Genomic DNA, 16,184 nt, shown 5'->3' on the forward strand with positions numbered 1-16,184 from the left:
GTCATTTTCCTGTGATTATAGTGGAGTCACCTAAACCTGGTCAGTTCTCTTATCTGCATGTCCTTCTCCCTGCTCACAGCAATCAGTGGAGTTTACATATTTATGATATTATCAAGTAGGATCAGAGGCATGCCATTTGTTCAGTGTGGTATTACCAGTCTTTGAGACTAAGGCACTGGCCTTATATTGTGTCATGAGGCCATGAGAAAAATCATGTTATAGTTCTCAGTAATGTTCTATGAAGCAGAATGTAACCTAATTGTATCTACCATCATTATCGCTAAAGAAAAAAATTCTTCCGTCCTTTTTGTAGGTCTTTTTTGGCTAATTATTTAAAAGAGAAATAAAGGCAGAATATGGTACTCAATATCACAACATTCCTGTGGTCCAGGCACTTATTTCCCCATTAAGGGCCTTCTTTCACCTTGAACTCAACATATCCAAAATTTAACCAATTGACTTGCCCAGTTAAAGTTACTTTATATTCTAACAGCCTTATTGTTTCTTTTGATATAACACCATTTCCTCAATCTTCTATGCCTAAGGTATTTTTGTCTCATCATATCTTTTCTTCATCTCCCTGTATTCAGTCTGTTTTTGAGTCTTGTTAATTTTTGCCTAGCATTTTTTCTTGATTCAGCCTCTTCTTCCTCATTTTCAAGTTTTCACCTTTGTCTATGCCTTAGTGAATGCCTGGAATTAGGCCAAAACTGCCTAACTAAATTTATGGTTTGGTCTTTTTATTTTCCAGTGCACTCATCTTCTGAAAATACTGATTTTTACCATGGTGTTCTTGCTCAATAACTGCAGTCTCTTCCTTTTGATTGGCAAATCAGATTTAATCTTCTCTGCTTGTCTGTGGAAATACTGCTTAATGTCGCCCATCTCTGTATCACTTCGTGCACCCTCTCTCGCCCTGCTGACTTGTCCAGCTTTCTCTCCTTGGTTCCCAGCATGACTTCTGAACCTGAATCAAGCCTGTTACCTTAGTGTTGTTGATGCTCTTGGCACTTGCACCTTTGGGTTTTGCGAAAACTTTTTGTGTCTGTTATTTAACTTGGTTTTCATAAGAACTTTGTGAAGTTCTAGAAAAAAGTCAATGAATTTGGAAATTATAAGTTGTGCTCATGATTTTATGGTGATTGAAATATTATGAAGAAAGATAAGGGTCACTCAGTATAAAAATGTATTAAACTTCTGGAAATTTCATTGAAAACTGATTTTTAATGATATATATTTTCTGTGAAATATTTACTCCTTTAGTTCTAAACTAATATAAAAGACATCTAAGTTAATGTTTTATACTTCTTGTCTTAATTTTCTTTTTTTTAGCAAATGGCAAAAAGTAAATTTGGTTTTCGAGGGCGTCGATACAGTTGCAAAAGTCCTGCTCAATAATGTTCTTATTGGGAAAACAAACAACATGTTCAAAAGATATGTAAGTACATAATAACAGCAGGTTAAAAAACCCCACTTATATGTGTTTCTATTAATTGTCATTGTGAGTAGACAAAGATAGGTGCATGTTTGCCCATGCAGGCTGGTACAAGCTCTTTGAAGCATTGCGTAAGTTACTTTATTTCTCAGTGGTTACATTTGTAGGATGATAAAAATACTACAGATCCTGTGGAGTAAGTGTGAGAATTTAGTAAGCTAATTGTATAAAATGACCGGCACATTTCTTGACACATGGGAAGTATTCAACAAATGCCATTTCCTTCTCTGCTATTTGGTGATCCAGAGTTTCATGGGAAATGACAATTGGCACACCATTTTAAAAGAAAATGTTCCTTCCTTTCTGAAATAATTACGCTATGAGATCATATCTTGATGTCCCTTCCCTTTCAAGGGTAGGCTTGCCAAAACAAAAGTAATTTATCATTACATGCTATTTATACCAAAGAGTCATGAAGCATCTAGGAAATCCTTGGCAGTTCAAGGCCATATGTAAATAGCCAGAGCAGACATTACAGAGCTAAATATATTTTCTGCTTGCTCTGTTTACTAGGAGCATCATCTGTCAGTACAAACAGAAGGAGGAAACTAGAAATCTACGCTGGGTAGGAGAATGCACTCAGTTATAATTAAAAGTCGGCAATTTAGTTATACTATTTTGAAAAAGTGTTTTCTCTTGCAAAAAGGCTCAACATAAAGGTTTCAATTATTTTATGCATCTCTCCTTCCATCTTATACATGCCTATATCTAAACTTTTACACACAAGGCTACTTCCACATTTGTTCTTTGCCTTTAATTCAGAGCTTTGATATTACCCAAGTGGTCAGACCCCGAAACTCCATTGAGCTGCATTTCCAGTCACCAGTGTTGTATGCGGAGCAGCAGAGCAGAGCCCACACTCTCTACGAGGTGCCCCCAAACTGCCCTCCGAATGTCCAGAAGGGAGAATGCCACGTCAACTTCATTCGAAAGGTAACGGTCTCACAAGTGGATGGGGCTGTAACCTTGAGGGTGGGATATGCTGGTATATGAAATGCTTATTTGAAGACTCCCTTGGGAAGTTGGACTTCTCTTTCTTGTCTCGTAGTGGGATTTGAAAATTTTTAAAAATAAGAGCCAAAAGATTATATGATTTTTTGGTGGAGAATTTTTGTCTTTCTAGATTTTTTTTCTTGAAGCATGTTTCAGAACTTAGGTAACATCGGGAAAAGAAGACAAATAGGTAACTAGTCATGTAACTTGACACATTATTTTTCAACATTTAGGTTTATCAAACTTTTCACCAGGCCATAAGGTTTATATTTATCAGTGATTCTTGTTACTAGGAAGCCTTCTGTAATTGTTAACATATTTGCTGGCATGTTCTTATATTTTACTGGTAGGTTCCAATAAAATCTAGCATCAGATAACAAAAGCCACAAGGGGATGTTTTTCTCTGAGTCTAATATCAGGCTAGATGACCTGGATTTACTCTAATTCATGGTTGAATTAATATTCTATCTATTTAGTTTTTTATTTTATTTTTATTTAAAGTATTTTAATTGTGTTAAAATACACATAACACAAAATTTACCATCTTAGCCATTTTTAAGTGTGCAGTTCAGCATTATTAAGCACAATCACATTGTGAAAGCAATCTCCAGAACATTTTTCATGCAGCACAACTGAAACTCTATACTCATTAAAAAATAATTCCTCATTTACTCTCTCCCAGCCCCTGACAACCACCATTCTTTGTGTTTCTATGAGTTTGACTCCTCTAGATACCTCATATAAGGGGAGTCATACAGTATTTGTCTTTTTGTGACTGGCTTATTACACTTACCATAATGTTCTCCAGGTCCATCTGTGTTGTAGCACATGTCAGAATTTCCTTCCTTTTTAAAGCTTAATGATATTCCATTGTATGTATATACCACATTTTATTTATTCAGTCATCTGTTAGTAGACATTTGAGTTGTTTCCACCTTTGGCTATTTTGAATAATGTTGCTATGTATGGACATACAAATATTTCTTTGAGACCTTGCTTTCAATTTTTTTTTTTTTTTGATACATACCCAGAAGTGGGATGACTGCATTGCATGATAATTCTAAATGTTTTGAGGAATTAGCATGTAATTTTAACAAGTGTAATCATTGGTTTCATCATGAAAATACTAAGTGTATTTTTTTAGCACTCGTTGACCAGAACCGGTTGATAAACTGATTATTTAAATTAAGCAGCTCTTACCTTTAAATCATGCTTCCTTAAAGTAAGCACTAAGGTCAGAATTAAACTCCCACCCGTTTGACTCCATGTACCCAGATTCATGTCAGTGTGTCAATAACCATGTGTTCATTCAGCTGTGATGGCACAGGAAGTAACTGAGTAGTCAGGAGTTACATGGAACACTTACTCACATTCTGTTTAAACATCAGCTTTTGTTTTTTTGCCTTTGGCTTCAAATGGCACAGTGGTTTTAATACTAGAGGTTGCACTTTTCTGCCTTCGTCTATCTTCAGCCTTCTATGGAAACAAGGACTTCCTGGTTCCTAATGTGAAAGTTCACTTTTCAGGTCATCAGTATGGGTATATATATGTTACACAAACATCCATGTAGTAGCTTCCCTCTACCCGCTAGTCACTTTGTGGCATTTAAAACACACTTTCAGTTTGTTTAGATAGAACAAACTCCTTTGTTACTAATATCAGGAATCAGACCGAGGTTTCTACCATCACAGTGAGAGCGGGATACTAAATTTGGGGTGTGTTTCTGGCTAGATCGACCTGATCCAGTGTGAAAAGGCCTGAACTGGACAGCAGGTCAGGAATTGGGGATCTGAATTCTGGCTTCACAAATCCAGAAGGGTCTTAGGCAACTCTATCATTTGTGTATGGAGCTAATCTCTTCCCTTCCTTCCTGACTGTTAATATGAAGATACAGTGAAATATTAATATAAATGCACTTTCCATAATGAAGTGCTATACAGCTATTTCAAATGTAGGGTGGCAATACTATTTATTTTGGAGACATATTTCTGTAATTACAGACCTCTAAGTGTATAACTGACAAAATGCCTCAGAGTTTAGCTTATGTGAGGTTAGTGGGAAAGAGGTGGAGAATGGATATAATGAGGAAATGTTACTTTCCATCTATTCTTTGACCTCTCTGCTTTCTCCACCTCTTATCTCTGCTTCCTTCTCTGTCCAGCTTGAATGGTGGAACCCATCACCTCACTTCTCCCTTTGGAATATTCCACATTATCTTTCTTGCTTTCCATTGACATCCTTGGCTGTTCCTGCTAAGCCTCTTTATCCAGACCAACTTCCTCCTCTTAAAAGCCTTACTATTCAGTTCTCTCTTTGTTCTAGACACTCTTCTTTCATTTTTGTATCCTCTCTAGTCTGTCTCATGTATCTTTATTTTTTCAATAACCAAACAAATTTCCAGTGACTTCTAATATCATATTGTCAGTTCAGACCTCTCTTTAATTCAGACCTGATATTCAATTGCCTGTTTGGCATCTTCACTTGGCTGATTCTCTGGGACCTAAAGCTCAGGATGTCCAGCACTGCACTCGGGATCCAAACCCTTCTCCCAAAACTCCCTGTCTTGCTAAATGGAATACCACACAGGACAGTCACTCAAGCCCAAATCCTAGGAGTTATTTTTGATTCCTCTATCTCATTTTCTTCCCTCCTCAAATCCATGGCTAAGTCTTTGGATAATGTGGATATTACCTTGTCAGTGGTTCTCAAATCTGCCCACGCTCCATTCCTGCTGTCATGCTTGAGTTCAGTCTGTCATCACTTCTTGCATGAAATATTGCCCTGGTATCCCTACAACCTCATTTGCCTTCTTCCAGTTCATTTGCCATAGAGCAGCCAGAATGTTCTTTTCAGACAAAAATCACAGTACTTCCCCTTTTAAAAACTCTTCAACCATTCCTTATTGCCTTTAGGCTACAGCCTAGAGTTCTTAGCTCTGTTAGCCCATAATTACTTTTTCAGTATTCTGCCACTTCTCCCATTGTTCTCGCTGTGTTTCCTGGACAGCATCGCACTTTCTCGCTGTTACTACTGAAAGGGATGCTTTACTTCCCACTCCCCTAAATACCCTGGACAAGTGGGACTTACCCTCAAGTCTCCATATAAAAGTTGCTATTATTCAGGAAATCTTGTTTGATAACTCCTTCCCCCATCATTTGTTCCCTGTGTGTTTCCTTTGTTTTTGTGATTTTTTTTTTTTTTTGTTTAGAGCCTGAATTTCTTGCTGTACTGTGAGCACTATAAACAGGACTACGTCTGATCTGTACATTGATGTACTACCAGCCTGACGCATAGAAAGCACTTTGCAAATACTTTTTGGAATAAGTGATAACATATTTGGGGAGGTTGTATGAATAGAAATGATTTGTAGCCATTGGTGTGGAAAATAGTCTTCTGTAGAAGATGTTGAATATGTAAACAAAATATATATGTAAACACACACATATATATTTTTAGATGTTTAATATTTTTGCCCTCTTACTTCTCCCTGTCCCTGATAAAAAGAATTATATATCTGAACTTGCAAACTTTCCAATAAATATCCCCATGGTGGGTTTCATTCCGAACATGACAATCTGATATTTACCTGGTGAATTTCAACAAATACAGATGCTATGAAATGGTTTTAATTCTTTATTTTTCCCAGTAATGGAAATGAATTGATCTCTGTCTTTCATAAATACACAGCTTGGGAAATAATGCTTAAATGAGGACAGTTTGGCCAGATCCTCAGGCCTTCGCCTGCTCCCTTCAAAAAGATCTTAGTACTTTCTCTGGTGCTTGTTCCTTTTTAAAGGCTGAGCTCATTGTCTCATACATTTTAATGAACTGTATTTTGAAAATAATTTTTTCTTTTAAGAGGTAGAAATTAGAAATATTCTGCTTAAAAAGGGGCTTATTTTGAGGGAACCATCTCCTGCTTTTGAATTTGAACCTTTGTAAATCAATGTGAAAACTGAAATGTGCCTGAAGGGAGAGGCAGGGAGCCAGGCTGGGTCAGACTGGACGGAAGGTCTGCCCGGGCCACCTGTGTCAGGGAACTGGTCACTCTGGGGCTGTAAGTTCGGAACAAGTACTTCTGAATTCATACTGGAGCAAGTAGGGGCTGGCAAGTCTAGCTAGAGTTTTTTAAACCTTTAATCTTCCAGTTTGTTTCTTCATATTTTATAGTTATTTAAACACAATATTCTCTATAGTCATTCCATGTAAATACAATGGTAGGTTAAGAGATATTTTTGAGAAGTCTAAAAAGTAACTATTCTGTTGCCTCAATGTAATATACTTTTGAAGAACAAATGCACCTAAGTAAATTTTATGTTCTTAGAGCATTTCTGCAAAATATAACTAGCTACATAAGTTGATATATTAGTTATCTACTGCTGTGTAACAAATAATGTCAAAAATTATCATCTTAAAATGACACTTATTGTCATAGTTTCTGTCAGGAAGGTGTGGCTTAGCTGGGTATCTCTGGCTCAGGGTCACTCATGAGGTTACCGTGAAGCCGTGGACCAGGGCTGCAGTCATCTCCAGGCTGACTAGGAGTGTTTGTGTGTAAGTTCCTGCATGTGGTTATCGGCAGGCCTCAGGTTAGCTTCCAAGCCCACTCCTATGGGCCTGTCTACTGAGCTGCCCCACAACATGGCAGCTGTCTTCCCCCTTGGCCAAGAAAGAGTGGGAGTGAGCTCCCCAAGCAGAAGGTGCAGTCGGTGCAGTCTTTTATAGCCTAATTTTAGAAGTTATCACCTCTGCTGTGTTCTGCTGGCTAGAAATGATTTGCTAGGTCTAATCTATACTCAAGGGGAGGGGATTCCACATGGGCCTGAATACTAGGGGGGAATCATTGTAGGCCATTTTACTTTTATTTTTGTTTATTATTTATTTTTTAATCCTCACCCGAGGATATGTTTATTGATTTTAGAGAGAGAGGAAGCAAGGTGGGTGGGGGGAGAGGCAGACAGAGAGAGACAGACAGAGATAGATGAGAGAGAAACATTGATTGGCTGCCTCCTATAGGTACCCTGACTGGGGGATTGCACTAGCAACCTAGGTATAAGCCCTGACCAGGAATCGAATCTGCAACTTTTAGATATGCAATGCTCCAGCTAACTGAGTTACCCTGCCAGAGCATTGTGGGCCATTTTAGATCCTATGGGTAGTACACATACACATATACTATTATGGAGTTCATTCTGTGCTCCTTCCCCCCAAATTTGTTTTTTTTCAACCCCCCTAAATTTGTATGTTGAAGTCTTAAACCTCTGTGGCTCAACATGTAACCTTATCTGGAAATAAGGTCTTTAAAGAGATGACCAAGTTAAATGAGACTGTTAGGGTGGGTTCCAGTCCATTAAGAATGAAGACCTTACAAGAAGAGGAAGTTTGGATGACAGAGAGAGACACTAGGGGTGTGTGCAAGCACACGGAATAATGACTCTGTGAGGGCACAGTGAGAAGGCAACTCCTGCAAGCCTAGGAGAGAGGCTTCAGGAGAAATCATTCCTACCAACACCTAGGTGTCGGGAATTCCCAGCTTTTAGAACTGTGAGAAAATAAATTTCTGTTGTTTGAGCCACCCAATCTGTGGTATTTTGTTGATACCCAGCAAACTAATACATACTTTTACAATATCTTAAAAAGATATTGTAAAAACTTTATTTTTTTAATTATTTATTTATTTATTTTTAGAGAGGGAAGGAGGGGAGGGAGGGAGAGAGAGAGAGAGAGAGAGAAACATCAATGTGCAGTTGCTGGGGGTTATGGCCTGCAACCCAGGAATGTACCCTGGCTGGGAATCGAACCTGGGATACTTTGGTTCCCAGCCTGCGCTCAATCCACTGAGCTACGCCAGCCAGGGCTAAAAGAAAACTTTAAAAAAATAATGTTTAAATTTCATGGTAACCAGAATCTATCTTCTATTTTTTCCCCTTGAAATTACAGGAGCAGTGTTCCTTTAGTTGGGACTGGGGGCCTTCCTTTCCTACCCAGGGCATCTGGAAAGATGTTAGGATTGAAGCCTATAACATTTGTCATCTGAACTACTTCACGTTTTCCCCTGTATATGGTAAGCTAAGACGTATGACTTCCTTTTGACTTTTTTTGAGCTTCTTCTGAGTTGTAAGAATTGGGTTTATAATTTGAATATATATGTTTACTTCTTGGACACTTATTTGAAAAAATTTTGTGACATACTAAATTGCAAAAAGTGAAAAATATGTACAAACTGTGATTTGTAATAAAAATTTGCAATATAAAGCAGATAGGTAGGCAGATAGATACCTTTTAACATATTTTAAAAAGAATGAAAGTATTAGTTGCTGTAGTTTTCCCAAGCTAAGTGTTTGTTCTTTCCTTCTTTTAAGAGTTTCCTTTTTTAAAAAATTATTTTTTGCATTCTGCACACTGACATAAAGGTAAAAGAAAAAGACTAAAACTGAAATATGAAAAAATTCTTCACAATTAATTTCACAATTTCACTTTTTAAATGATTTTATTTATTTATTTTTAGACAGAGGGGAAGGCAGGGAGAAAGAAAGGGAGAGAAACATCAATGTGTGGCTGCCTCTCATGTGCCCCCTACTGGGGACCTGGCCCACAACCCAGGCGTGTACCTGGCCTGGGAATTGAACTGGTGACCCTTTGGTTCGCAGGCCAGCGTTCAATCCACTGAGCCACACCAGCCAGGACATCACAGTTTTATACATTTACTAACACGTCAGTGAAAAATCACCAACTATTACAAAATATGACAAATTATATTTAAAAAAATATTCAAGTATGAAAAGTGCTGTACTCTTGATGTCTTCACATCCTTCTCTTCTGTGTGCTTATGTATAACACATTGTTTCCTTACATAAGTGCATTCCCATATGTGTGTTCTTCAGTTGTCCATTTACATATTCTTCTGTCTGCTCCCAGGCTATATTCATGTAGCCATCCAGTTAAGCCAGGATACTCCACTCCCAAGGCTTTAGGTTCCTCATCACAAGGCTGGGACCTGGAATCTCCTTTCTAGGCGCCCCACAAACCTGGCCTCTGCAGACGACAGGATGGGATGAAACCAGAACTCATGTTCTTTTTTAAAGAATTGGACCTGCTGGTTTGTATTCTAGTTTGCTGCCTCTGTGGTCACTTTCACCATCCCAAGATCTTGATTTGTTCAAATTATCAGGCTGACTTGCTATCCCTGCACATTTTCTCCGCTGATGGCCAGGACACACCAGCCTTTTTGAGAGTTAAAAATAAACTGGAAGACAAGTAAGGCATAAAGAAAGTCTTGTAAGGTAAAGTATACTACTGTTTCAGTTGAAGGAACTACTCACAAGAAAAGAGCATTGAATAAAAGCTCAGAAATCTCACAGATGTCAAGGAGTCAGTTAAAAGCTGGTCAGATATTTGTTGAGTTCTTGGCCCAGCACTGTATGTGTTTGGCATAGGAAAGAAATATCGTATCTCATTCCTGCATGTTGATTGGGCAGGGAGGGGAGGTATAAGGGAATACTAAACCAAACATGTTGTGTAATGGTCTTTTGGGATGGCAGCCCCAGTAGTTCAGAAGATCAAACATCAGTGAGCTTTTGGGAAGTTAGGGAATTGATGCAGACCCTGGCTGGCAGGGTCTGTGTGTTGTGGCTGTGACGAACAAATTCACACAGACTACAGAAATCCTGTGTAGAAAAAGGGACAGTATGGCCGCTCTCTAAGTGAGAGAGAGGGCCCTGACCCTTGCCTGGACAAGCTTCTATTGCTCTTCTGGGCACATTACATTGAGGATGTTCCTCATTTACTATGTACAGGTTTGCTATAGATGACTACCTTTTACAGATAACAAAGGAAAGAATGTTGCTAATTACTTCAAAGAGAAGGGTGTTACAGATCAAGGGGAAATGTGGTTGAACTGGTTACACTCTGTACTTGGGAAGTTTAGTACAGATTTTAGGAAGTCACTTTAAAGATATGCAGTAAACATTTGCTGCCTCAATCCAGGGTGAAGGAGTTTTAGCAAAAGCAAGTCTCATAGCAGCTTAGGTACAATGCAGACCTGATCTCCCATGGGAGAACCTATCCATAGGCGTGGGTCCTGTGTACCAACCCCGCTCCCTACTGGCCTTTCCGAGTGGGGGCTGGGCTACATTTCCCACTCCATGCGGGACAGTCCCCTATAGGGAATGAAGGTGGATCTTCTTTTCTTTTTTTAATTGAATTATTGGATTGACATTGGTTAATAAGATTATATAGGTTCAGGTGTACAATTCTGTAACACCTCATCTGTATATTGTATTGTGTGCCCACCACCCCAAGTCAATTTTGCTTCCATCACCATTTATGCCTTCTATCCCCTCTTCTACCGCCCCCCTCCCCAGAAGGTGGATCGTCAATGTTAGCTCATGACGCTCAGTCCAGTTCTGTGCAGGCCTAACTTGATGAAATCAGTGAACAAGAATGATATGTCAGTATAAGAGTTCTGCTATCTTTAGGGCACTGGAGACTCTAGATTGCTATTTTATGGAACCAAAGCTGTTTTTGAAGACAAAAGACAAAAGCAATTTAGAGATAGTTGATAGTTGAGATCATTTGGTGCTGCTGGTATTTTTATATGTTAAAAGGCATTAAAAGATCTAATTTAACTTTCATCTATAAATGTGGCTGTTTTAGCTCCTCTAGTTTAGTGCTTCTGAAACTATTCCTCAGAGGTGTGAGCTGAACTGAGTTGTGCTACTAAAATCAAATAATGGTTCTGGTTCATTCTCCCCCATCTACACACACAGTTTTTCTCAGGTGTATATAATGAAGTCTAGTTTAAGAAGGGGTCTCATCTTTCAAAAAGTTATTTATTTAATTGTTTTGAAGCTTAATCAGTGTTTCAGGAAGTTAGCAATAAGTACTGAGTTCCAGAGGCCTGAAAAAATTTGAATAACACTTCTCTAATTTAATTAAAAATTTTGAGTTTGAAGCTAAACATTTCTTCCTGAATATGAGTCATTAGAATTCAGTTTACTAGTCACTAGTGCTTGAATGGATTTTATTTGAATTAAATCAATTTTAATTTAAATGATGTTTAAAATTTAATTGAGTTCCATGTAATCAGTTTTTCACATGAACTACATTTTAAGTGTTTTATGACTGCACTTTATTTTGTACTAAACATAGAGAAAAATACACTTCCTGTTTAGAAGATGTGCCCTAAGCATAGTAAACAGTAATTCTTATAGTTTTGATTAATTTTATAGATTTTAATTTGGTTATTTGATGTAATAAAGAAAATTGAAGCATAAATTTATGAAAGCATTAGGAGCAGAACTTCCTTTAGGAGTTTTTCCAGAATTTTTTCATCACTAAAATCAATAGAAATTTTTATTTTGTTTTAGCATTGTTTATGCAGTTACAATTGTCCCAAAAGAAATTTTTAAAAGTTGAAAAATAATAAAGGGAATAAGCTAATACATTCTGGATACTTTTATGTATTTATTTGATATATACTGTGAAGCAGGCACTGTAAAGTTACTAAAAATATTTTAAAACGTTCATAATAAACAAATATATAAAATTTTTATTTAAAATATATTAATTTTTAATATTTAGTGTGAAATGAGATTGGTCAAAATGAATGAACGCAGTGACTATCTCTGGATATTAATACTACGGATAGTTTATATTTTATTCTTCTGCTTAACTGTGTTATCTAAATTTAGATATTGAGCCTATATTGTTTCTATAGTAAGGGAAAAATAGCTAAAACAAAGTAATCTATTAGTAATTTCAGCCAACTTATTCTGAAGGGTTAAACTAACTTGACTATGTGGCACTTTCTGCTTTCTCCTGTTAAGGCTAGAAAGGGATAACATTTTTGCTTTTCTAAATGTTCAATTTATTTCTTAATATAAGAGTAGTGAGGGGGAAAATGCAGACAACTCTAATTGAACAACAATAAAGTAATTGAAAAAAAAGATTAGTGAGTTTACTGAAAATCAAATGACCAATCATAATTTCCCAATATAATTGTGTATAGTATAACAGAAAAAGACTGTTAGACTTTTAAGAAATTAACTTGAAATTCCTGTGAATAAATTTATTTATATACACACACACACACACACATATATAAAGTAAATCATATATATATAAATATTTTTTCTAGCCCTGGCTGGCATAGCTCAGTGGATTGAGCGCGGGCTGGGAACCAAAGTGTCCCAGGTTTGATTCCCAGCCAGGGTACATTCCTGGGATGCAGGCCAGAACCCCCGGCAACTGCACATTGATGTTTCTCTCCCTCTCTCTCTCTCTCTCTCTATCTCCCTCTCTTCCCTCTCTAAAAATAAATAAATAAAATCTTTTAAAAAAAATAAAAAAAAATATTTTTTCTGTATCTCAGTCCTTATAAGAGTTGTTGCTAAATTTCAGCACTTTTCAATATCCTGTGATCATTTGTTTGGTTTTGTTCTAACCTCAGCTTCCTAAATGATTTTTACATCTCCTTAATGTTTAAAATAATGAAAACACATTTATGTTTGAAAAAAATGCTGAAGTCAAAGGAAAACAAAAATTTCTTCCATTATCTCTTAGGCTCTTGCCATTTTTCTAGGTATCAAAGCACACCAATGCATTGGTGAGACTTTCTTTGAACCCTCATGAGAAAATATTTCTTTGAATGATTCATCCTTAGCCCTAAAGTGTTCTAATCAGGTTTTAAATAGCAATAGCTGTTTTAGGGCACCCATGTTTTCAGTATTTCAAACAGTGAAAGGTTGACCCTGGTATTGAAAAGGGAAGCTCAGATGCTTGTTACCAGATGTGGAAACCCAGCAAGATTCTGCTGTTCTTTGCCCTTGGGGAGGGAGTGGAAGACTGACCCCATGTGCGGGGTGAGGGGAGAGGAAGGTCTGGGCTGGACTTGGGTTTCCAAGGTGTGATGGAAGGGGAGATGGGGAGAAGACAGCTGGTGTGTGTAGGAGTGGGGGTGCCCCAGTTCCAGAGATTTGGACTTTTACAAGCAAATAATCTGGCCCAAAATGCAGGCCCTGTGTGGCAGTGGGGGTGGTGGTGGAGGAGTTGGGTGGAGGGGTGTGTGGGGGTGGCATGGGTTCATTTATTGATTATTTTCTTTATGCTAGGTCTTTCATATTTATAATCTGATGTGAATTGTTCACATTAGGCCCTAAAATTAGTTAGGGAGGGATGAGTGTCTAGTTTCTTAAGCTTTCTATAAGGTTACATCAACAGATTAAGTCTAAATATATAATAAGTATGTTCTGCTGAATCCTACATTGTTTAATCTTTTGTTACCAGAGTTATAGAAAAGAGAGTGTAGAGATAGATGTTTTTCTGCATGCGACTCCTCCTCTTGAGCTGAGGTGAGCTGTGGGTCTTGAAGTTGTGTTCGAGCATCTCGCAGGTGCAGCCTTCCCCCATCCTCTTCAAGTTAACTTGCTGCCTCCGCCTAGAGCACCTCCCCTCCTCCCTTCTCCAAGACTCAGAGCTGGAGGAGTGAGTTTAGCTCTCAGCTCCACCCTGGGCCCGTCCAGTAGAAGCCTCTGTTGAAGGTCAGTGCTGCCCTTTGCTTACAGCTTAATACAATAGAGCAAAGACATATATCAGTCTTGCTTAGTGCCTTGCTTGATGCATTTATTTTCTTTTTTCTTTTTTTTTTATAACTAATCCTTTATTTAGACAATGAACTGCATTCTCTCAAGTTCAAGTATATATGTTTCTCCCATAATTTTCTTTTTTTTTAATTTTTTTTTTATTTCAATCATTGTTCAAGTACAGTTTTCTTCCCCCTACTCCCGTTCCAGCCCCTCCACCCAACCCTCCCCCCTTCCCCCCATTACCCCCCACCCTTAGTTTTGCATTTATTTTCTTTCTTGCATTCATTTTGAACCACTTCCATTTATCATTGAATTATTTGCTCATGAAAATGGCAGTATTCACCTCTGAAAATATCTTTATGGGTAGCTAGATTGCTTGAATAATTTCTCCTCTGATTAGCTCCCTTGTGGCATAAATAGGTTTTCCCCCCTCTGGAATTTACCAATTTATCCTTGTTTTGGGGGGAGGGTGTTTGCATCTGTTTTGCCTGAATTTCATCTTTGAGGATTTTGTCCTGCTGAGTAGGCAAGGAGATCTTTACTGCTTAGTGAAGAAGGGGAAAACAGCTGTTGTGACTAACTGTGAACCTGCCTTTCAGGCTAATGCAAGCTGTTCGCTCTTTGAAAAGCAGCTGCTGAAGTCTGTGCTATAATTCCAGCAGGGGCACAGGAAAATCTCCTGCGTTTGAATTTAAATGTTCTGTGGATTGGTCATTTCAGGTTGTTGTCATTACTGTGTCTTCCAATGTGCAGGACTACCTTTTCACTGTAGCTTTTCATCCTCTGTTAAAGATTCAAGAAGAGAGCAGGCAAGAGGAAGAGCTGTGAGCAGCTCAGCAGGGCGAAGCTAATCAAGGCAGCTGTCTCTGAATAGCTCCCCCCCCACCCCAAGAAGATAGATGAAGCATCTTTTTTATCTTACATAAGCAACCTACCAATGTTTGCAGATCTGTCCCAGGCTGACCTTAATGTTCTTCCATTTCTCTGCCAGTTCTTAACCCCCCAAGATGCCATTTGGATTCTTAACTGTGACCTCTGAGTGCATTTTGTTTCTCTAAGTAGATTTAACATCTTTGCTTTTTTGAGTTGGGGTGTAACTTATAGTGTTTGTCAAGGCTTACAGAAAGTAATTATTCAAGAAATGTATTTTCAGTGTTTGACAGAAATTCTTGCATAACTGTTGCCATGACCTCTACAGGTAGCTTAGGTTACAAAGATGGTATTTTGACAAATGGGGGAACTATGGCACCATGTAATTATGCATGTAGTGGAGGGTGAGACACATCCTCATTTGTAGATTTCTGTGTTCTTTCTTTTTTACGAAGAGGCTAACATTTTATTGTTACAATCTCCCCAAATGCTTTGTTTCCCATTGCATATATTTGACACTTGGATTTAGACTCTGAAAGGCAAAAAGTACTTTTGCTTTTGTTTTTTCTCATTGTTCTTGTACAAGTTTCAATCAGTATGTGTGCCCGCTAGTGTCTTCTTTTTGGTAGGCACCTCTGAGAGAGGTGCAGGGAAGGTAGAGAACACCGGAGTCAGGAAGCTGGAGTCCTCATCCTGTCCATTGGCTTTGGAGCTAGATCCTGTAGTCAGGCCTCAGCAAGCTCACCTGCAAAGTGACTAGGAGACTGCTAAGTTGCCTCTGCCTCTGACACCCCATGCGTCTCTCCCTGTGCTTGTGTACCACAGCAGGCATTATGGCGTACTGAGGGCCTACGTGCGGAAGAACCCACTTTTTCTTGAAGCTAGGCATATGACTATGACTGCAGGAAGATGGTGATACTTGAGGCTTAAGTGCCATCAGTTCTGCAATTGCCATTAGTAATGGGCACACTTGAATTAATGTAACTCAGCCATCTTCTGATTTTTCTATTTCCATGTCTTCTTATACTTTTGTTTTTCCTCTTAGACAACTGAATCAAGCTGTGTTTTCTTCCTGGACACATCTTGACAAAGAAGTAGTCTGTATGGGAATATAAAAGGAGCTGGCATGTTTTGGAGGATTTTAAAGGTTAATATGTTGGCCACACGTCCACAAACTGGAGCTGACTTGGAGAATGTTTGTGTGGAGAAGCAGCACACAGTAATCTGGGCTGTGTAGCTGT

General features: G+C 38.2%; 1 protein-coding gene across 1 annotated transcript in view; it reads left to right on the forward strand.

Annotated features, from left to right (window-relative positions):
* Positions 1 to 16,184, forward strand: part of MANBA (mannosidase beta) — a 119,353-nt gene that overhangs the window by 14,453 nt on the left and 88,716 nt on the right. The window contains exons 3-5 of the mRNA XM_028507288.2: positions 1,333 to 1,438; positions 2,258 to 2,428; positions 8,429 to 8,552. Of these exons, the coding sequence (XP_028363089.1) occupies positions 1,333 to 1,438; positions 2,258 to 2,428; positions 8,429 to 8,552 (401 nt within the window). The remainder of the gene's footprint in view (positions 1 to 1,332; positions 1,439 to 2,257; positions 2,429 to 8,428; positions 8,553 to 16,184) is intronic.

This window comes from Phyllostomus discolor, chromosome 1 (assembly GCF_004126475.2).
Source record: "Phyllostomus discolor isolate MPI-MPIP mPhyDis1 chromosome 1, mPhyDis1.pri.v3, whole genome shotgun sequence".
Taxonomy (NCBI): domain Eukaryota; kingdom Metazoa; phylum Chordata; class Mammalia; order Chiroptera; family Phyllostomidae; genus Phyllostomus; species Phyllostomus discolor.